At 53.2% G+C, this 23,174-nt stretch overlaps 2 protein-coding genes across 2 annotated transcripts in view; one reads left to right on the top strand and one right to left on the bottom strand.

Annotated features, from left to right (window-relative positions):
- The first annotated feature begins 1,129 nt into the window (after positions 1–1,129).
- Positions 1,130–7,901, top strand: LRRC75B (leucine rich repeat containing 75B). The gene is made up of 4 exons (XM_012661002.1): positions 1,130–1,325; positions 3,743–3,871; positions 5,324–5,439; positions 7,102–7,901. Exons 1-4 carry the CDS (start codon positions 1,149–1,151, stop codon positions 7,625–7,627), a joined length of 948 nt encoding a protein of 315 aa, XP_012516456.1. The 5' UTR covers positions 1,130–1,148; the 3' UTR covers positions 7,628–7,901.
- A 9,181-nt stretch (positions 7,902–17,082) lies between these two features.
- Positions 17,083–23,174, bottom strand: part of SNRPD3 (small nuclear ribonucleoprotein D3 polypeptide 18kDa) — a 15,386-nt gene continuing 9,294 nt past the window's right edge. The window contains exons 3-4 of the mRNA XM_012660998.1: positions 19,634–19,826; positions 17,083–17,333 (exon numbers count right to left, since the gene is read on the bottom strand). Coding sequence (XP_012516452.1) covers positions 17,272–17,333; positions 19,634–19,826 — 255 coding nt within the window. The 3' untranslated portion in view covers positions 17,083–17,271. The remainder of the gene's footprint in view (positions 17,334–19,633; positions 19,827–23,174) is intronic.

The following is a 23,174-nucleotide window of genomic DNA, read 5'->3' as shown; positions in this document are numbered from 1 at the left end:
GCCCAGGACAATATTGGCTGCAGGGGAGGGGAGGGGAGGCTGCTGGGTCCAGCTGGCAGGTTCCAGGGAAGAAGGCAGTCCAGGAGCAGGCCCAACAGGAGTTGGGGGTCAGTGGGTAGTCAAGACATCCTGCTGTCCCCTGCCTTGTCTCAGGGGCTCAGCCCATGGGCTCCAGCCACCCTGCCCCCACTCTCTGGGCAGGCAACGCTTCACCCAGAGGAAGGAGCCTGTCGTCCCTCATATGTGCCTTTAACAAGTCTTCCCTCACACCCGGTACACCTTCCTGCACACATAACCGGACACCCTGTCCCCGAAAGCTTGACAGTGCTCCTTGCCTACGGGAGGTGGGGGCTATAGCCCAGTGCCCCAAATGCCCCCCACCCAGGGAATGTGAGGGGCCCAGAGGTGGCGTGGGGGTGCAGGAGGGGGGCAGCAGGCCTCCCACAGAGACCCTAGACTCCTGCTGAGGAAGCCCCAGGAGGTGGGACGCCCCTTGAGCCAGGGGCCCCCTTGACACTGCCCGCCCCCTCCCCTTGTCAGGCAGGACAACTGAAGCCAGGGGCAGATAAAGCCTGCCTGCTGCCAGCCTGCCCAGAGCTGGGCTTAACGGTTAACCTCACTCCCCATCCAGGCAGGGGGCAGAGGGCCCAGCTCCACCCACCTGCCCAGGCCAAGCAGGGAGTGGCAGTAAATATTTGTCAATGCAGGAGTGTTCACGCAGGCGGACAGGTCATATACTACAATTGCAGGGGAGATTCCTGAAAGCAGGTGCTGGCACTACCTAGTGCTGGCAGACGCAGTAGAATTCCCCCCCGCCTGGAACGCTCTTTGCATCATCAAAGTAACTTATTCCCCGGTCAGCACTGGGGCCAGAGGGTTGAGAGGTGCCAAAAGCCACCTCGTCCTGGCCAGGCGCAGCGTCTCCCCTGGCGGCTCCAGCCCTCAGAACAGAGCTCCAGCGCCAGGTTCCAGGCGGGCAGAGCCTCTTCCAGCGAGACCCCGACTGAACTCAGGAACCCCTCGCCCCGCTGGGCGCAGCCGGGGGCCGGCGCTCGGCCAGCGACCGGACCGGGGCGGGGCCGGGCAGCACAGCCCCGCCCCCCGCCCGCCCCCGCCTCCCGCAGCTCCGCGCCCGCCGCTCGGCGGCCATGGGGGCGCGGCTGGGCCGGCGGGCCGGGCCCCAGGCGGGCTCGGAGGCCGGGGCGGCGGCAGGCGGCGGGCCCGCGCCCTACGAGCGCCGGGTGCGCTGGCTCCGCGAGATCCAGTCCACGCTCCGCGAGCGGCGGCCCGAGCGCGCGCGGCAGCTGCTGCGCCTCCTGCGCCAGGCGAGAGAAGGAGCGGCGGCCGGGGAGGGCTGGGGCCGGGGACCGGGGGCTGCGGGCCTGCAAGCTGCCGGGCGCGGCTGGGCGGGTTCCGAGGGCAAGACGCGCTGCAGCGGGTGGGCTCCGTCCGGGCGAGAGGGCGGCGGCTGCAGTGAGGGCAGGGTGAGGACGACTGCGCGTGGACTGGGGCCGCTGAGTGTGTCCGGGTCCCGGGGCTTTGAGGTGGGCTGTGTGTTCAGGTACCCCCGGCCTAGGCAAGAAGGGAGGGGGCAGGGAGGAGTGGCAGGTGGGGTCAAATCATCTGGTATTGAGGGGCAGTGGGAAGGGGGCACTCTCCCCTCCTCCAGGATGAGGGAGGCACTGGACCCTGGAGAGAGGACCGTGGGAGATGACAGCCCGGCCGGTCTGCTGGTGCAGCCTCACCACAAGACACTATGCAGCCCAGACAGAGCCACAGCATCACCTGTCCTCCCGACAGACAGCTCATGCGCATTGAGCATACATGCCCAGCATCTGTACAAAACAACACATCTGGGCGGGCAGCTCTGGTCCCACACTCACCAGGTACCCTAATCCCAGATCCCGAGCCCTGGGTTGCTCTAGGAGACATGGGTGCAGGTCCAAGCATCACCACAGGGCAAGCCACTTCCCCTTTCTATGTCCCCCCATCCCCTCGACCCTCCCACCCATCTCCATCCCTTGCGGCAGCTGCCACCACCACCTGCCCCATCCCGTGAGCTGAAAAGAGCTTTGCAGGTCTTGGACTGCAGAAGGTGGATGACTAGAGATGGGGAAACTTAGGCATGGGGAGAAGTGGTGAGCCCAGGGCCCACAGAGAGAATTGGGGGCGAGCCAGGGCCAGAGCTCAGCCTCCCAGCCCTTCTCCAGCTCCTGCACCCAGTTTCCTTTCTCAGCTCAGCAGGATAGGGAGGAGGAGCTGGCCCTTTAAGAGGAGCTGTCCAGACCTGCGGAAGGCAGGCTGGCAGGCCATGGGCTGGGGCCCTGTGGGTCTGCCCAGGCTCATCAGCCACCCTTCCTTCTTCTGGATCCTCCCTAGTTGGCATCTGTGGCTTGAACCACACTGAGAATGCAAACAGCAGAGCAGCACTGAATCAGGCACAGATGCCCAGAGGCACAGATCTCTGGGATAGTGTCTGGAGCCCAAGGCACCAGATGGGCATTTTAGCTGGGAAATATTGGGGAGGAAAGGGCCCTCAGAGACCACTTAGGTCACCCCCTTATGTCCCAGAGGTTGGGATTTGAGGCCCAGCAAGGGGCCTGTCCTGCCCCATAACCTGCAGGGACCCTGCACTGTGGCCCATGGACACTCTCGTCTGGCCCGTCTTCCTGTGCCCAGGACCTGTGCCCAGAGCATGTCACTCTCTGGCTTGGGGAGGGCCCACACAGGGTCTGAAGGCCCCTCCTGGCTGTGGCTGCCCTGCCAGCTGTCAGCGTGTCCTCTAAATGGACCCTCTAAAATGGTGTTCAGCCCTACACTAGGCTTATGGGAGTAGACGGGAGAAGTCCGAAAGGTCGGGGACAGCAGGTCCATTCGAGGGGTAGGAGAGGCTGGGCAAGGGGCCTGGTGGGCCGGGGAGGGTGTGACTGTCAGGCACAGGAAATTCTGAAACTCTGCAGACTGTGCGTGAGTCTGATGTCACCTAAGTGCTAGAGCATTTGGTTTAGCTCAGGTGTGTGTTTCATAGGGCTGGCTCTGGCAGCCCAGGGGTGGACTGGAGGGGTGCTGTTGGGGTGTGAGGGCCGAAACTTGGCAGAGGAGCTGGGGAGAGAGAAGGAGACTGGCCGGGTGAGTGGAGGGAGAGAGGGAGAGGGAGGAGAGCTGGGCAATTCCTGGGCTTCTGGCCCCAGTGCCCGGGAAGATGGGCGTGGGAGGCATTTCCTACCATTTCAGTGTGGGGAATGAACACGCTGCCTTTGGGACAGCTGAGCTGAGAGAGGCCCAGCCTCACAGGATGGGTCCAACCTGTCAGCAAACAGATGGTGGCTGCAGATCAGGAGAACTAAGAGGTAGACAGGAAGGCACAGGGCCTGAAGGGAACACTGGGGACAGTGGCATTGGGGGGTTATAAGAGGAGTGGGAGACCCCAAAGAATCTCCCTGGCAAGCCCCAACCCCAGAGAAGGCAAGGTGTCACAGCACGACACTTCCCCTCCAGGGAATCTGGGTTCCTGGATCTGCTTATTGCCTCGCCGAGGTCCCCGAGGCACCTCCCCTCTCCTCATCTGAGGGGTCCACCTGCTGCTGGACAGTTGGCCCATCACCGCCTGTGGAGAGACCCCAGCAAGCCTCAGGAAGGAAGACAGAGATGGGATGGCCATGAGTGGCATCTGGATGGCTGGGACAGGGCCTGGAGAAGGGAGGCCCCAGCTGGCTCATTCAACTCTCTCCACCACCTACAGGACCTGGGCCTTGAAGGCACCCTCCTTACTGACATCCTCTACAGGGATGTGGCCTTCCTGAACCTGGTGGACCCCATCTCCCATGACCTGCTTGTGAACCTGGCCCGGGACCTACAGTGCCCCAAGAAGGTGAGGCCAGCAGGTTGGGGCCCCGGGCTGGGCAGTATGGTCAACAGGAGCCAGGAGAGCCCAGGGCTGGGGCTTGGGGGCCAGGGCTTGCTATGTGGTCACTGTCACTCTCTGGGACTTGATGCCAACTTCAGTATATTAGGTTGGCCAACAGCTGGAGCACGTGTGAGCTGTGCTTTGCTGGACCCTGAAAGTCAGATGCTGGGTACACCTGTTTTCTGAGTGGCAGCACTGTGCACCAGGCGTGGGGACCCAGGCAGGGGAGCCTCTAGCTGGGCAGAAGTCATACGGGGACCTTGTGGGACACAGACTGTTCTGATAAATCCACTAAAGGAACTCAACTCCCAGCCTCTGAATCTCTGGGCCAGAAGAGAGCCACTCTTGGCTGGAGACCCTGTCCACTGGTCTCTGTCCTATGTAGACACTCCTGGGGATGGGTGCTCACTGCTTCCCCTTCACAGCAGCTTGGGCTTCATGCTGAGCTGGAGCCTGCCACCTGCAGCCTCCACCCCACTGCTGCCCAGAACCCTGTTCCGATGGCACCTGCAGATGTCCTGCCATGAGCATCAACACAGCCCCAGCATGCGTGGCTGTGGCCAGCCACCAGTGCCAGACCCCTAATCATAGTGAGTCCCCCTCGTGGAACAAGGGTGTCTGCCATGGGCCCTGCCAGCTCCGAACTCCTGCGTCTGTGTGCAGTTGGCACCAAGGATTGTGTGGCTAGCCCATGGCCATCACAGTGACCGCCAGGGCTTGCTGCCGCTCTGTGTGCTGCACGCTCCTGGGGCTACTCACAGAGGGACTGGATAAAAGGACGCTCTGGGCAGTGGAGCATGCTCAGTGCCAGCTTTGTGGAATGCGCACCATGTTCCGCCCCAAGCTGGGCCTCTACGAGAGCCCGGTTAGGACCAGAGAGCCAGGTGGTGGTGCTGTAAAGCATTAACCCCCCAGCCCTGTCAGCCCAGACCCAGGCCCCAGAGGCGGTTTTGCTGGGAGAGTGAGAGGAAGAAGAACATGCTGACCTGGCTTGTTCCTACTCCCTGGGATTGGCTTCAGTGGAGCAGGGCTCCCTCGAGGGGCCTGGTCTGGCCTCCTCCCCCTGTGGCAAGTCCCCGAGGGGTGCTGAGGGTGGGCAGGCAGCCGGCTGATAGCCCGAGACGCTGGCCCTGGACTTGAGACAGGGAACAAGGGCCCATTGTCTGGGCTTCCTCCCGCCGGGCACTGCGGGCCTCGGACCAGCCTGTCCAGCTCCCAGAGGGCAGCCTCCCCTGGCTCCCCGCCAGGCCACGGCCGGGGTGGGAGGTGAGTGGGGGAGGCCCCGGTGGGCAGTTCAGTGACCCATGATGCACAGCTGTGCACACACACGTACTTGGCTGCCCAGGCCCTCTCCCAAGGCCCCAAGGGGGTGGCAGGAGCTCAGGCTCACCCTGGGACACTGCTGTCCCCCTACAGGACTATGAGCTCTGGAAGTCCTCAGACAAGATATGCCGGCAGCTCATCTACCACCTCACCCCTCACTCCAAGCAACAGCGAGGGTCCAGCCTGCCCCGGAGGAGGACCCAGAGCTGGTAAGGGGAGCCCGGCCACAGCCCCTCCTCCCTGTCCTTCAGGGTCCCATCCCAGGGTGACACCTGCACTCTCCCCGAGAGGCTGGTGCCTGAAATCCCACACTGGGAGGCCCTCAGCCTTGTCTGCACGAGGGCTCCAACTCTGGAAGCCAGTCTGGCCCGTGGCAGCAGATGCTTCCCAAGCCAAGCCACACTCTCTGTGTGACCTGCCTCCCGTTTCCAGAGGACTGTCCTGCCTCCTGCCATTCACTAGCCTCTCAATACCTGGCCTGTCACAGGGCCTGGGCCCAGGGTGACCTCAACAGGCATCCTCAGCTGGATCTTTGCAACAATTGGGGAGGGAGGGAGATTCTGGGTCATGATTCCCATTTTATAGGGAATGAAACAGGCTGGGAGCAGCAAAGTGGCTTGCCCAGGGCCACACACACCCCAATTTTCCTGCAGCCCTTTGGGAATTCTTTGCTAATGCCAGGCTGCCTGAAACCAAGGCTTCTGTGGCTGCCTGATAGCTCACTCTGCTGTGGGCCCCTCAGTCACTCCATCCTGGAGTGACTTGTCCAGGGAGCCGCATGGCACAGGCTCAGCCCAGAACTGGCCACAGGCACCCAGCTGGGAGCTGGCCCGGCACATCTCCCCTGTCTGTCCCTCTCCCCTGTCCCACCTTGGGCCTCATGGGACACGATCAGCCTGGAACCCAGGGGGCCTTTCCCTGTCATGGCAGGTGGGGGCCCTGGAGGGGTGCTCACTGTTCTTAGCCCCCCCAAAGCCCTACTTGCCTAGTGGGCTCTGATCAGACAACAGAAGAGAGACCTAGAGGGGTGTGCAGAGGGCAGTGGGGGGCCCTCCTCCATCTCTAAACTTCCCTCTCAGCTGAGAACACAGGGAGCCTCCCTGAGGCAGGCCTCACCCCACACCACCTGCATCTCAGTGCCCTGAAGGTGAGGGGACCATCCTGATACCCTGTTCCCTGCAGGAAGTGTTTCCTTACCCTAGAGCAGTGGTCCCCAACCTTCTTGGCACCAGGGACCGGTTTCAGGGAAGACAATTTTTCCACGGACGGGGCTGGGGAGGGTGGAGGGCAGCAGAGCTCTGCGGCCTAGTCCCTAACAGACCACAGACCGGTACTGGTCCACGGCCTGGGGGTTGGGGACCGCAACCTAGAGGAACTGACCTCTGAGGGGCACAGGAAACAAACGTGTGGGCTCCGGAGTCAAAGCACCTCTGTTCGGAGACCCGGCTCCCACCTTAGCGGAGCGTGGCCACGGAAGAGCTACTTCACCTCTCTGGGCATCAGTTTGCACCTCTGTAGAACAGGACCATCATCCCCACCCCACTGGATTGGTGTAAAAGTCAGTGAGGTAACAGCTGTAATGGGTGGTGATGCTGGGCATGCTGGGAGTTTCTATAACAATAATAGTTCACGGAGCCTGCACGTGCGTGTGTTCAGTCCTCATAACAGCCACATCCCCTTTTCATCAAAGTGGAAACTGAGGCTCAGAGAGCTTCCAAGCATTCCCATGGCCACCCACTCAGATGGTGACAGCGTGAACCTGGCTTTGCCAGACTGCAGGCCTGGGCTGCCCCGACAGGTCACTGTCCTTGGTCAGCAGGGCCTGCTTGGGGGCTCTTGCTCAGTCCATCCCCCTTGCAAACCTCCCGTAGGGTCAAGAGCAGCCTCCAGAAGACTCTGCTGGCAGGAGAGACCGTGGACCTTTCAGGCATCCCACTGTCAGTGCGAGATGTGCAGCACATAACGCGTTACCTGGGCAGCCATGGCGCTGAGCTGGCGGTGCTGGACCTGAGCTTCACGGAGCTGAGTGACGAGCTGCTGCGCCTGCTGCTGCCCAGCCTGTGGACGCTGCCCCGCCTCACCCAGCTCCTGCTCAACGGCAACCGGCTGACGCAGGCCACCGCCCGAGAGCTCACCGAGGCCATCAAGGACACCACCAAGTTCCCCACACTGGCCTGGGTGGACCTGGGCAACAACGTGGACGTGGCCTCCCTGCCCCAGCCACTGCTGGTCGGCCTGCGCCGGCGGCTCAGCCAGCGCACCTCGCTCCCCACCATCTACGAGGGCCTGGACCTGGAGCCTGGGGGCTGCGCAGCCGAGGCCACCACCCCTGCCTCCACCTGGGGCTCTGCAGCTGCTGGGAAGGGCCTTGAGCCCCAGGCCTGCTGCACCAGGTGACCTGCCACCTACCTGGCTCACCACTGCTGACATACAATGCCCTCAAGCTTATGGGACATCAGGTGACGGAGGCCCAGGGGGTCCCACAGGCCCTCAGAGGTCCAGTGTAAGTGCTTGGCCTGGGATTAAGAGGACAAAAGGAAAATGGGCCCATAGGAGGGTGGGTGGTCAGCCTAGATTGGAGCCTCAGCCTCCCCCCTCGGGAGGGGCTCTGGCCCCCGCAATGTGGATCCTGCAATAAAGGGCGATGCCCCATCTCAGCCTTTCTGCATCACTGACCTTGGGGTTGCTGAGCGCCAGCTCTGGGGCTGGGGTGGGAAGAAGAGGTGGGTTACCCATGGAGACCAAGCTGTGGCGGTCTTGGGGAGGGGTCTGGGGAATCAGAGGAGGCCTCCAGGGGCCCGCACATCTGGGCAGGGCTTGGGCTTCTTAAGATGGGGAACTAGGGGGAGCCAGTTGGGAGCCCAGGAAGGGACAAAGCTCTGCACAGAGCCCCACAGCAAGCTCACGTCTGAGGCCAGCCTGCCAACTCTCCCCAGGGCCCCTTAGGCTCGGGACAGGGCCATGTAGACTCGAGTGGGAGGACTGGGTGCTCATCTCCCACAGGGCACAGCACTGCCCACCCCCTACCCGCCAGCCAGGCCTCCTGTACCTGGCAAGCAGGTAACTCCATAGGGTTAGGAGACGCATCAGGCCAGAAACAAAGAGCTTGTGTGTTCTGTGTTCCCCTCAGGCCCTGGGGGTTCCCCTGTGGGAGAATATGCAGGGGGTGGAGGTGGGCATAGCCAGGAGCAGGGGGCCTTGTGGGCAGAGAGGTCCCAGGGCTGTCCCAGATAGTGGGGACTGTCTCTTCTTCCCCAAGCACCATGCTAGTGGGCTCCCAACCAAAAGCCCAATGCCATGGTCACCCTCACAGCTCTGTTTGGGGAGTTGGAGTTCAGCATAACTGGGAGACAGGCAGGGCAGGCAAGAAAAGAATAAAGAGATGTCTGAGGGGAAACTGAGGCACAGAGAGGGGAAGCCCCTGCTGAGCCAGGAGGTAGGGCCTGGGGGCAGTGAGACCCTGCTTTATGAGGAGAGACCTGGCGGCACAGGGAAGCCCCAAGGCTAAGAAGGCAGGGGACCCCCTGGGCCACCAGCTCTGACCTTCCCTGACATGTTGGGCACATCCCTTACCCCAGGGCACATATTCTAGCACATCCCAGGCAGGCCGGATGAACGACAGCCTTGGGCCAGAGAGGAGATAGCCCAAGAAGTGTGAGGATGGGCTGGGGTCGGTCAGGACTAGGAGGGAGGCGGTGAGGAAAGGACTTTTCTTAGGCCCCACAGATCTCACTGCTTTAGGTGGACTCCATATCAGAGGCTGCGGAAAGAGCGCAAAGATCCCTTCCTGTGATTCCCAAGGAGAAAAGAAAAGAAATTAAAAAAAAAAAAATGCTAAGAGCACACGGTTCTGCCCAGCTCTGGTCCTGACGGTGGGACCTAGCCAGGCCCTTCCCTTTTCTGGGTTGCTCCTTTCTCTGTTAAATAGGGCTTCCAGCTCTCCATGCTCCATCCTAGAGGCCCGGCCCACTCCCAGCCCTCCTTGTTTCAAAGACAAGGGCCTGCCCAGTGGCTCAGAAGCCACAGAAGTATTTCCTTGTGTCCCCACCCTGGAATGGGGTTCAGGCTCCCCGGAGCGAGGCAAAGCAGGGTGGAAAGGGGGAGGTGAACGGGAGAGCCAGCCTTGGGCCAGGCAGGCAGTAAACCTGTGACAGGCAGGCAGGTGAAGTGCCAAGCTCTCTGGTCCCTCCCACCCTCCTCGCTCCCTGCCCACCACTGGCCCAAAGCCAGCCGGTATACCCTCGAATGTCACTGCCCAGAGATTCCTACCAGGATGCAGCGTGAGGACCAAGCCAGTGTCCCAGGCAAGCTCTGGGAGAGTCCAGGCGGCAGCAGATGGTCTCAATCTCTCCGCCTCTTGGACAGAGGCCACGATGCAATAGTCAAGCTGGAGCCTTCAACAGCTCAAGAGAAGTGGGGAAGGTCGGGCTCATGGCCATGCAGGTGTCCACAGCCCTTCACAGGGCCCTCAACATCCAGGCCTCATGACCACCGGCAAGGCCATCTACGGGCAGGGACACTGAGCTCCAAGAAGCGGCGGTTTGTGCCTCATGCAGACTGGTGGGCAGAGAGTTCCAGCCAGGACAGCTCCAGCCTGAGCTCCAGACAGGGGAGGAAGCAGGTGGGCCTCGCCCAGGCCTATCCTCACCCAGGCCGTCTTGGAGGCAGATGGGCCTGGACTTGGTCCCGGCTCCGTCACTTGCTGGCAGTGTGGTCCTCTTGGGGCCTGTTCCCTCATCTTGGGAACTAAGGTACACCAGGCCCCCCTTATCTGTCTGGAGTGATGACGTAGGTTTTGGAAAGTGCCTGCCGTGGTGGGGAGGCGCCGGGCAGGCGTTCTTCAATGTCAGCAGGGCCTCCAACCAGGGCTCTCTGGGTGGCAATGGCAGAAGCCCAAACCTCTGGGACTAGGCCAGGGCTGACGCCATTTATTTATTTAACAAGTACTTTCGTAGCCTCTCTCTGGGCCAGGTATTGTTCTGATGGCCTTACCTCTGTTTTCTAAGTGAGTCAACTGAGGCAGGAAGAGGCTAGGTGACTTGTTCAAGGTCAAAGAGCTAGGAACTGGAAGAACCAGGGTGAGCCCAGGTAGCCTAGCATCAATCTGTGACATTAACCCCTGTGTGATACTGCCTGTCCTGCAGCCATCCCTGGGGCTAGTCTGCCCCAGGATTCACCGAAACGAGAAAGCCCCTTCCAAAGAGGCCACTGGAGGCCAGAGGACCACTGTGGTCTCGTTGTGGGGAACAGACCTCCAGCCACGCTGTTCCTGGATCAAAACCAGTCAGGACCCCCACCCCACCCACCCTGGGCCTCAGTTTCCTCATCTGCAGATAGATAGGGAGGGGAGCAGTGACAATCCAGGCTCTGCCCTACTCCAGAATTGTAAGTGGGTTTGGAAGTACTTCCCAGGCTGGACAGAGCCCAGGCAGTGCCTGCCTAGAGATGTGGGACCCACACTCACTCCTCGCAGTGTGGCTGCGGCAGCTGCAAGTACCTTCGGCTCCCTGGGGCTCAGCCTCCTTGTGCCTCAGCCTTCCTTGTGGGGACGCTGAGAACATCAAAAGGAAACACGGAGGAGAGATACTGCGCTCCACAGGACCAACATGACCAACACTTGAGAACAACTTTTCTGTCCTGGAGGATGTTTGAGCCCAAATAAGGTGCTTTAGGACATGAATCTGCAGGAAAGGTCAGCCTTTGCTGAGAGTCTCGGTTCTGAGAATCCAGAATCTCAGGCAACTGATCCTAGTTACTGATATCAACCCAGCACGGAGGGTTTTTTCTGGACCTGGAGGGAAAGGAAAACATACTTCTTTCTCTTAGAGATAGTTGTCAACAATCACCAATGAAAATGAGTGTTTTCTTTCCCAACTGTGTACTCTGTTTTTATTTTTTGAAAATATTTTAAAAATAACCTTTCATTGTGGTATAATTGAAACACAATAAAGTAGACATAACAAGTGTCACAAGTTTAGTGTGCAGTGATACATATTGCCTTTATGTATACATCCACCACTGCAATCGAGATAGTAAATGTATCTGTCACCCCCAGAGGTTTCCTCATTCCTTTTGGTAACCCCTCCCTCCCACCTCTTCCTGCCTGCCCCCATCTCCTTTCTGTCACCATAGATTAGTTTGCATTTTCTAGATTTTTGGATATATGGAATCATACAGGATGTACTTTTTAAAATGGCTTCTTTCATTCAACATGATTAATGAGACTCAGGTTGTCATGTGTATCCTTTAGTTAAGCAGTATTCCCTTTGGATGGGTGTACCACGATTTATCCATTCAACTATTGATGGATGTTTGCATTACTTCCAGTTTTGGTTATTACAAATACAGCTGCTATGAAAATTAATATACAGGTTTTTGCATGGACATTTTCTCTTAGGTAAATACCTAGGAGTGCAATGGCTGGGTTGTATGGTAGGTGTTTCTTTAATGTTTTAAGAAACTGTCAAACTGTTTTCCAAAGTGGTTGTACAATTTTACATCCCCATTAGCAGTGAATGCAAGTTACTGTTGCTTCCCATCTTTGACATGTGGTCTGGTGAGTCTTTTAAACATTAGCTATTCTTTTTTTTTTTTTTTTTGAGACAGAATCTCGCTTTTATTGCCCAGGCTAGAGTGAGTGCCGTGGCGTCATCCTAGCTCACAGCAACCTCAAACTCCTGAGCTCAAGCAATCCTTCTGCCTTAGCCTCCCGAGTTGCTGGGACTACAGGCATGCGCCACCATGCCCGGCTAATTTTTTCTATATATTTTTAGTTGTCCGATTAATTTCTTTCTATTTTTAGTAGAGACGGGGTCTCGCTCTTGCTCAGGCTGGTCTTGAACTCCTGAGCTCAAACGATCCGCCCGCCTCGGCCTCCCAGAGTGCTAGGATTACAGGCATGAGCCACCGCGCCCGGCCTATGACCCATTTTGAGTTAACTTTTTTATATAGTGTGAGGTATAGATCCAGATTTTGGAGGTTTTTTTGGTTTTTTCTGTCTTGGGTTTTTTTTTTGCATATGGATATCCAATTGTTCCAGCACCATTTGTTGAAAGGCTATCCTTTCTCCAATGCATTGTCTTCGGGACTTTGAAAAAAGTTAACGTGTGTGGATTTGTTTTCAGACTATTCTGTTCCTTTGATCTACAAAGTCTGTCCAGAAAGTATCCAGCCATTATTAATTTAGCATACTTTGCAGACAGACTTCATATTTATCTTGATGATAATGCCATGCAGTTTTTATTACTATAGGTTTATAATAATTCTTAAAATCACAGTCTTCTAAAATCTCACCTTTTTAAATATACAACTGCATAATAACATCTGTATCAGTTTTGGATCTTTTTTGATTATTCTCATTGTGGGTTGTGATTTCCTGCCTCTTTGCATGCCTAGTAATCTTTGATTGGATGCCATACATTGTCAGTTTTACCTTGTAGGGTGCTGGGTATTTTTATATTCCTATAAATCTTTTTGAGTCTTGTTCTGGGATACATTTAATTGGCCTAGAAAAACAGTTTGATCCTTTCATGAGTCTCGTTTTTATGACTTGTTAGGCGGGCCCACAGCAGTGCTCAGTCTCAGGCTAATTAGTCCTCATTTACGAGGCAAGACCTTCCTGGATACTTGTATTAATCATGCATTTTGCTTTCTGTATTTCATGATGCTTTGATATTTTGGGGCCTCGCTAATCCTGGAGACTGCCCCTCCCAGGGTTAGCTAATTCCTAGAGATAGCAAACAGCTTGTATCACCAGACCAACCGATCCAAAGTCCATACCCGTAACCATCTAACTCTCACACGCGAAGCCAGTATTTCCTCTTCCCTGAATCACTTCAGGGCCAGGGACTTGACAAGGAGAGACCACCTCTATGAGCCAGCCCACCAAAATTACTCAAACCATCCAATCCAAAACTTGCCACCTGCCTCACTCATTCCTTCCAGCAGAAACCACAACAAAGGCTCAGTCATGCTCCCCCCCCCGCTCTTTTCACCTCCTGAGTCACCATGGTGTTTTCCCATGTGGCCCTGCGTGGTGCGGTACACCCTCTTCTCTTGAAAACTGTAATAAAACTCTTCCTTCAAGGCGGTTGTCTTCATGTCTGTCACCTTACTTTATCTGATTAAAACAAAATCCTGGGTAAACGAACCCTCCTGACGAGACTGACCTTTTCCCCCCCGAAAATCCATCCAGTCCAAGAGGAATGCCCTAAAAGTAGGACATTGGGTATTTCTGCCCCCCGAAAGCTCAATCTGATCTTCTTACAAACACATATTCTTTTTTTTTTTGAGACAGAGTCTCACTCTGTTGTCCTAGAGTGAGTGCCGTGGCGTCAGCCTAGCTCACAGCAACCTCAAACTCCTGGGCTCAAGCAATCCTTCTGCCTTAGCCTCCCAAGTAGCTGGGACTACAGGCATGTGCCACCATGCCCGGCTAATTTTTTCTATATATTTTTAGTTGTCCGATTAATTTCTTTCTATTTTTAGTAGAGACGGGGTCTCGCTCTTGCTCAGGCTGGTTTCGAACTCCTGAGCTCAAACAATCCGCCCGCCTCAGCCTCCCAGAGTGCTAGGATTACAGGTGTGAGCCACCGCGCCTGGCCCCACATATTCTTTTTAATAACCAACTCTTACAAAAACAGACAACCAAAGGAAGGACATTAACAAATAATTCAAGAAAGTTTCCCAGAAATGAAGGATGAGAGTCTATTTTGACAGGGTTCATCAAGGGTGTGGCACATGCATGGAAACAGAGCTTCGCCAAGCAAAGACCTCACCGTGAAATTTCAGAACACTGGTGATAGAAGGGGAAAAAACCAGTCACCTAGAAAGGATCAGGACTCAGAATGACTTCAGACTTCTCTAGATGACAAAGTAACAATGTCTTCAAAATTCTGTAGGGAAACCAATTCCAACCTAGCATTTCAGACCCACCTAAACCAAGTGAGAGAACATTTTCAGACATGCCGGCTCTTAAAAAGTACTTCCCTTCCTTCTTGCCAGTAAATATTAAAAAATTAAAAAAAAAGAAAAAAAGTACTTCCCGTGCACCCCTTCTACAGCAGGTAGTCCCCCCCAGTAAGGTGGTAAGCTGAGAGGAAGAGGTCACGAAGAAAACAGGAGATTCAGCAGAGGAGAGGTGTGAGGACATCCCAGGATGACAGCAACACATTAGGCACAGGGGGGAGACAGGGCCAGACTGGGGCGGGTAAGAATTATTCTTGATACAACAGATGTGTCATGCATGGTCTTTAGGTAAGACTAAGGTTGAATTAGTGACAGACAGAAAACTAAGCACAGAAAAATGCAAGAGGGTTACTTCTAGGGAAAATAAAGTTCTACAGGAATCTAGTCTACTACAAGGCTTAGCTGTGATTTGAATACCCAAGTCATGATAATTTAACATTGAATTCAATCTAACCAGAATTACAGTATCAGGGAGATGGGTGAGAGGGAGTATACTCACGTGAACAGGAGGAAGACAGAATTCAAAAGATAATGCCTAAAATGGAAACATCAAGGAGTGGCCACACAAACATGCCCAAACTGAGACAGGGAGGTGCATACAAACGAATTAGTGGAGTTGAAAGGGACTGTCTCCAAGCAGGGAAACTGGGGGAGAAGGGCAGGCAGGAGATGAGGACTGCCGCTTTTCATAAGAAACCCTGCAGAACTACTTGCTTTCAATATGTGCTGATTTTTTTTCTAAAATGCAGGATATAAAACTGTTCACGAAGCTATATATTTTAGGTTTTCTTTATAGTTTATAATAAAACTTTTGAATTGTTACTGTGAACATTTAATTAGAAACAAAACCATATATGAGAACCCCCTTGACTTTCCAGGATCTAGGTAGGGTAGCAGCTAGTTTTGCCTGCGTGGAGAATCATGCGAGGCTGGTAATCCCGCATAGGTCCTGGGTGAACCACATCAAAAGTCAGCTTCTCAGATCCAGGATGCAATTCATTTACTATTAAGGGTGCCATTATTCAAAGTACTGTCTCCTGGAAAAGTATAATAAATTAAGTAGTGATTATACTAAAACAACATACTCTAGTATAGGGTCAAAATGTGGCCTCAGATCTACTGCACCAGAATCACTGAGCTGGGGCGCAAGGGCATTGCTAAAAATGCAGATTCCTAGGCCCCGTTCCAGGGGGGAGCCTTGGCATCTTCATTTCTAACAAGACCCTTAGCTGATGTTGAAAACCCCCGCTCTCACTCGCTATATTAATAATCTAGTAGGCTTCATTAATAATAATTCAGTCAATTAATGTCTACAAACCAAGGCCACCAGCAGGAAGAGGGGAAGAGAACCATGCAGGGGACTTGTGGGCAGCACGACAGCCTCTACCTGAAAGAATTCCATTTAGAAAGATTTCAAAGAAATCCACTTAGTGTACAAGTTTCTCTTCTTACCAGAAACAATATTCACAAACTAACTCTTGGTCAAATCTAAAACAAATTAATTTTTTCCTTACATTCACAGTGAATACATTCACTTGAAATGGCCACCCATCCTGGCACCCATCCCTGGAGCAGCACTGCCTGCGGGGACCATCAGCGCAGTGTCATCCAAATCGAAACGTGTCAAAGGGTGGAGGGTGCTGAAGTGGGAGACAGTCTTTGAAGCCTTAAGTGCCTGTTGTATCTGACCAACTCACTGATGCTTATTCCTTACTATTAGAATACCGTAAGTTCTGTTACCTATTGGTAGCGTCATAATTACAAGACAAAGCTTATTAGAAAATCACTACTCGATGCCAGGTCAATTGATGTGTTGGATTTTCTTCTCCCTTCTCTTACATTATTTGAATAATCTGTTCGATGAGCAATATTCTAAAGGCCAATAATCGATCACTTTTCCTCACAATGGCTCCTGCCATAGCTCCTGCTGTACTGAACCCCTGGCAAGACCTCTTTTCAGTATTTAAATCTTGCAGGCAGCTTCTCCAGGTTCTGTGTTTTTGTCAAAATAATTCCTTCTGCACACCTAATTCTCTCTCATCACCTGTTCTACGTTAAAAACTATGGAAGTGCCAATCAATGCTGAGATGCTCTGATGAGTCCACAAGAATCTGTTCCCCCAAATCACCACTTACGTAGCCAGTACAGCAGCCATAGCAGCTGGCCACTAGGACACTCTGAATTCCTTTTTATTATGTGATTACTTTTCCCAAATGGCTGAACCACTAGGATTTCTAGGCCACAGAGGTCAGAGTATGGACTTTTTCATGGGCTGGGATCACCTGTGTTGTTAAAGCTGAGCTGATGACATCTCCACAAAGGCTAATTGAACAAAGCGCCACACTAAGTACCTGTGTCTGAAGACAAATAAGACACTTTCTCTGAGGTGAACTTTTCTGGAGCTTAACCAGCAACTGGCCAGGAACAGCTGCTTAAACACTTACCAATAACTGCACTATTTCAAAATACTGGCATTCTCCAGGGACATCTCCCAGGATGTCAAAATTTAACCTGCTGCCAAAGCAAACTCCAAAATGAACACAGTCCTTATGTTCTTTAAAAAAAAAAACACCAGGCCGGGCGCAGTGGCTCACGCCTGTAATCCTAGCTCTCTGGGAGGCTGAGGCGGGCGGATTGTTTGAGCTCAGGAGTTCGAGACCAGCCTGAGCAAGAGCGAGACCCCGTCTCTACTAAAAATAGGAAGAAATTAATTGGACAACTAAAAATATATAGAAAAAACTAGCCGGGCATGGTGGCGCATGCCTGTAGTCCCAGCTACTCGGGAGGCTGAGGCAGAAGGATTGCTCGAGCCCAGGAGTTTGAGGTTGCTGAGGTTGCTGACGCCACGGCACTCTAGCCCGGGCAACACAGTGAGACTCTGTCTCAAAACCAAAAAACAAAACAAAAAAAACACCAAACAACCAGATTTATTTACTTTAGTTTATTTAACATTTCCCCTGATCTAAAGAAAAAGATGCCAAAAAAAAAACCTAGGGCATACACACAAACATCCACCCCCACAAACCCAGATAACCTAAAAGAAAAAAGGGCAAAGTTCTGTTCAACAGAGAAAATTATCTTCGCTTCTGGAAGATGTTTCCACGTCCCATTCCACGTCCTCTTCCTCTTGCAGCCACTGAAAGGAAGGAAGAGAAAGGATGAGGCCAGGTCAGTGTATGTTCATGGCATGGAGCGGCTGGAGCCCCAGGACATCAGCTGGAAGGGACCCGAAAGGCTACCTGGTCTAACACCACCCTGGCCATCACATTTCACGGCGGGGTAGAGGTTGGGGGGTGGAGACAGAGGGACAGGGGTTAGGGACCGGCGCCAGACAGCATTGCAGCATAGCTCTCTATGGGGGCTGGAAGGCAGGGTGCTGAAGGCGAAGAAGGTGGTCTGAGAACCACAGAAAAGATGAATTCCCAGGGCTGGCCTAGTGCGTGTTAATAAAACATTACAGATGCATTTAATTCACTTTTTAAATTCAGAAACAAATATAGTTAAGTGTTAACATCTGTGTAATCTGGGCGAGTGGTTTTATTATTCTTTGTGCTTTTTGGGAAAAGTAATGTTTTATAACAGCAAGAACAAAACAATACTCCCCATATAAAGGGCACGATAAGATTGCTATTCCCTATAACCCAAGGGTTCTGGGGAAACCAGTGGCTTTGAAAGACAGATGAAAATATTCGGATGGCTACTCACTGGAGCCTCAGCCCTTTCTGCTTGGAGCTGTCCTGAAGAGGAAGGGAAGGCACGCAAGAACCCACCCAGCTGCTGACAGAACGAGAGCAAAGGGTCGGGAGAGGCAGATGGTTCAGGCAGAAGTCAGGAGGCCTGGGCAAACCCACTGCCAAATGCCTTCTCATGCACAGCCACGGGGCCGCCTTCTGCTAAAGACAGTGCAGCTGCACAGTGACAATGAGTGCGGCCCTTCCTCAAGGAAACAGAGAGCAAGAGTTCTAGTCATAAAGCCAGAATTTCTGACAGTCATTCCTTACAGGTCAGTTTGGGAAGCTTCTGGATAGCTGAAAACAGGAAGGTGACAGGAAGGTGAACAAGAACTCATCCATGAGCCAGGAGGGTGGCGCACCTCAACTCCACAGGGACAGAAGCTACTGTACTCGGGACCCTTCTAGACCTCACCCTATGTATCCCTTCATCTGCTTGTTTTTTGCTATCCTTTGAAACATCCATTGTAATAAACTGGTAAACTTAAGTGTCTCCCTGAGCTCTGTGAGCCACTCTAGCCACTCTGTGAGCAAATCAATCAAATCCAGACAGGGAGATGTGGGAACCCCAAACTGAGGCTGGCTGGTCAGATGTTCTGGAGCCCCAGACTTGAGACTGGTGGGAAGGACAGGGTGGTCCTGTGGGACTGAGCCCTCAACCTGTGGTTTCTAAGGCTATCTCCAGGTAGACAGTGTCTGAACTGAATTGGAAGACACCCAGCTGGCATCCACTACAGAGTTGATTGCTTGTCTGGTGTGGGAAGAAACAATTTTCGACACAGAAGTCTTCTGTGTTGATTGTTGTTGTGCTATAAGAACAGAGGAAAGGCCGGGCGCAGTGGCTCACGCCTGTAATCCTAGCTCTCTGGGAGGCCGAGGTGGGCGGATTGTTTGAGCTCAGGAGTTCGAAACCAGCCTGAGCAAGAGCGAGACCCCGTCTCTACTAAAAATAGAAAGAAATTAGCTGGACAACTAAAAATATATAGAAAATATTAGCCAGGCATGGTGGCGCATGCTGGTAGTCCCAGCTACTCGGGAGGTTGAGGCAGCAGGATCACTTGAGCCCAGGAGTTTGAGGTTGCTGTGAGCTAGGATGATGCCACGGCACTCTAGCCCAGGCAACACAGTGAGACTCTGTCTCAAAAAAAAAAAAAAAAAGGAAGTCCAGCCCCTTTATAGTGGGTAAAGATGGCTCAAAACTGCTTTATTTCTCATTTGAAAATGGAGCCCCACTGTCAGCATCTCCCCAAGTACATGCCGGGTGTCCACCCACACTTCCCAGTCTCTCTAGGAAATGCTGCCCAATTGTTTCAAAAGTCAGCTCACCCACACCATGGTGTGTCTGCTCAGCAAACTACACAAGAGCAAGCTGCCCCCAGACCTCTTGAGCAGACCTTCTTTCTGCAAAGGAAAGCCCTCCTAGAAATTAATTATAGGAGATTTATTAACTGTCACTCAAGACAGGGATCCCACCTTTTGTAAAGTGCCACTTGGATTTTGTGTAAGCCCAGCGACTGGGACTGTAAGAGGCACGAGAGGGAAGACAGGGAAGGCCCCCATCACCTCACAGCATCTCCCCAGGCTGCAGGGAGAAGGGGTGGAGTGGGTGTGGACATTGCAGAGGCCAGGTCTACTCCATCCCCAGGCCCTTTTCTAAAACGTACAAGACAAGTTCGTCTTTTAAAACCAGTGCATGAGCACCTACCTTGGGCCTTCAGAATAGCAGCTTTTCCCCGGCCAGCCCCTGAGCCTTGATTTTTATTTTTCATGCTCTTTAACATGGGAGCATTTTTCAGCATGTCAGGCAAAATCAGAAAGCGGATCTTGCTGCCACGAATGTACACCTGCTCCAGCTGTGCCACTCGGCCATCTCTGTACGTGACTGTGATGTTGGACATCTGGAAGGAAACCAGTTCATCAGTAAGCGTCAACTGCAGCAGCGGGGGACAAGGCATACGAAGGAAGGGGCGCCTTGACTGGTGGGAAGGGGGAGGTCCAGAAAGGCAGAGAGTGACACTGTGAAATAAAGGAGCCAGGCAAAGCGGGGGAAACACCACAGCACTCACCGTGTAGGCTGGGACTACACTGAGCACTTCAAGGAAACGGTCCTCACGACACCTCCAGGAGGTACGAGCTCTTCCAGACTTACAGATAAAAAAAAAATCAGGGCACATGTCCAAGGTGGAACACTTGGAATGCACGGACTCCAGGTTCGAACCAGCCATCCTGGCTCCAGAGCCCTTGCTCTGCTGTACTGCCTCCTGAGCAAACACAGAAGAGCGCTCAAAGGGGATAAACCCTAACCGAACAGCTTCAAACTGTTTGTCCAAACTATGTCCTTTCCTGCATTCACCTGACACCCAGACCACAAAGGTCATGCATGGGCACCAGATGCAGTGTGAGACAGAGCCCCCTAGCTTGGGTGGCTGGGGACTGAGAAGCAGAGGCGGCACACGGTGCCTGTATGAAGGGCCTGCAGTACTGGAGGGGTGTGAGGCAAGAGCTGGCACAAGGAGCAGAGAGGGCTCCAGGCGGGAACTTACAGGATGCAAGGATTGGGGCAGTGGAATCGTGACCAAGGACATGGTTGTCACTTCAGAAACTATGGGGGTCGCTCATGTCTGAGGACGGGAAACGTCAGCAGGGTTAAAGGTAGCGCTTTGGAAAGACAAATGTGCCAAGAAGGTAGACTGTGGGACGGACCCCGGAGGAGCTTGGAGGTGAGACCAGCCAGGAGACCTGCTTGGCACAGGAAGGTGCACAAATCTGGCAGCAACCTCAGCAAGCAGAAAAAGTTGCGTACTTCATGAGTCCTCTGGATGGAAGAGAGAGGACTATAATTCACTCAGAACGCAGTGGAGAGCTGAGCTGACTCCCCTGGCTTCTGTCTGGCTTGTTGCCATCTCATACTCAACTCGCTCTTTTCTTCCAGTGCTAACTGGTCACCTGGCCTCTGCCTGAAACCCAGAGTGAGAAAAGGCGAAGTGTGCTCTGCGGCCGCCCCTGCTGCATCTGCGCAGTTGGAATGGTTTCTAGAGCTTCAAGCCTCTGTCCCTGTTCTACCTTCAGGGGCAACAAGGCTCCAGTTTTTCATAAACCTTCTGCTCCAGGCTCCACACCCCCAGTTCCTTAACAAATTTTCACTTAGTTCCAAAGTCCTTGCCATCCTGTTCTTCCCTTGGAGAATTCCACAACCTCCGGTGCCAGAAAAGAACAAACACCAGGTATGGTCAGACCATCCAAGAGAAACCCGAATCCAACCCAGGTTCATCAGTACGAGATACATGGTGACTCTGTAGAAGACAGAGAACAAGCCTGAAGACCCATATGTGAGACCCAGGTCTACCACCTATCAGGGGTGCACTCACTGCATGACCCCCATAGTCTCTGAAGTGACTACTCCGTCCTTGGTCACGATTCCACTGCCCCAGTCCTTGCATCCTGTAAGTTCCCGCCTGGAGCCCTCTCTGCTCCTTGTGCCAGCTCTTGCCTCACACCCCTCTGGTAATGCAGGCCCTTCATACAGGCACCGTGTGCCGCCTCTGCTTCTCTGTCCCCAGCCACCCAAGCTAGGGGGCTCTGTCTCACAATGCATCTGGTGCCCATGCATGACCTTTGTGGTTTCTCTGAGCCTCATTCCTTCACCTACAAAGTTGAGGAAAATAGAACAAAACAAAGCCAACGTTTACTGAGCGCTTACTAGCGGACACTGGCCCGGGTACTTTCCCACAGTAACTCATGTTATACCACAAAATCCAATGAGCCAGATGAGCCAGATACTGTGGCTCAGCCTGTCAGAGGCAGACCTGTCCCCCAGCCCCATCCCCTCCCCGACTCTGCTCTCCTGTCCAAGGTCACGCTGCCCCTACTTGGCCTGGCTGGGGTTTGAAACCGGGGTCTATCTGACTCTAAACACACCCACTCTTTTAACCACCGCATCAGATCACTGCTTACTTCCCGGAATTATTAAAGAACAAAATAAACAAGACAAAATATGTCTAAATGTTGTCTCGATTGCCTAACACATAATTGAGGCTCGGTAAATGCTGAGTCTGACAGTCAGAATGTGTTTGGTGTGCTATGCCACTACTAAGCCACACCCTGTCCAGCACATCCTGCACATCTTGCTCCTTCCCTGCCAGAGTCCCCCCAGTCTGCTCTGAGAATCCCTGAAAGAGGACATAACAGAAGCCCTAAAAGACATTTCCACAAGTGCCCATGTCCTGACCAAAGCAGGAGAGTATCACTTGACTCCTCTTCCAACTCTGAGAACCAGGCTCACTACTGCCCTCCTTCCCTGCAGACCACAGAAAAATGGCTCACCGTGACCTAACCCCACAGTTCCATTGCGTGCCCACGTGCCAGCCATCCACGGCTTACTAATAAGCCCGAGCTGTGCTTGCATCACACGCCAAAGGCAGAAACTTTTCACTGAACTAGATTTTAATGAAAGTCAGTTTAATCGACTTTCCTAAAACAGCCACAATGAAACAGATGGCATAAGCTAGGTACCCAACTGGAATAACATCTTAGGGGAGAGGATGAGAATCTTTACAGTATAAAGTGGTGTGAACGTCTCACATGCATGGGGCTGAGATGGAGACAGTTAGCTTCGGGACTGTGAAGTAATGCTGGGGTGCCTCAGGATTGTCAACACACTAGAAATGTACACGTTCTTCAGAACAACTTCACACATACACATAAAAGTATAGACACTTGGATGCCATTGATAAAATACACACAAAAGTATTACAGGGTAAAGATAGTTCAGGAAAAAAAGTATGTAAGTATACTGTAAAAATTAGTTTTCCTTTAAGCTAGAGGGCTATGTAGCTAAGGAAATTCAAACACATTGTATTCAAAGTTTCAAACACTTTCCTGGTATTAGTCATGAGCAGTGTCCTACTGACCCAATCATGTGACAGCTTCTTTTAGGTTAGCATTTTTATGAGAAGGCAGAATACTAAATTCCGTGCAGAGACCATTTTTCCAAAGATGGCTATGCCACAGCCAAGAAAAGAAGAGTTCAAACAGTCCCATCAGCAATTGTGTGGTCATGTCAAAGCCCCAAAAGCACCCTTTCAGTTTTTGTAGAACCCATTAACTCTACTAATTTCTCCCACTAAAACTTTTTTATTTTTTTTTGAGACAGAGTCTCACTCTTTTGCTCAGGCTAGAGAGAGTGCCGTGGCGTCAGCCTAGCTCACAGCAACCTCAAACTCCTGGGCTCAAGCGATCCTTCTGCC

The sequence above is a fragment of the Propithecus coquereli genome, unplaced genomic scaffold (genome assembly GCF_000956105.1).
Source record: "Propithecus coquereli isolate 6110/MARCELLA unplaced genomic scaffold, Pcoq_1.0 Scaffold698, whole genome shotgun sequence".
In the NCBI taxonomy this organism is placed as follows: Eukaryota; Metazoa; Chordata; class Mammalia; order Primates; family Indriidae; genus Propithecus; species Propithecus coquereli.
Note: the sequence above shows the minus strand (reverse complement) of the source record. Positions and strands in the feature narration are given on the sequence as shown.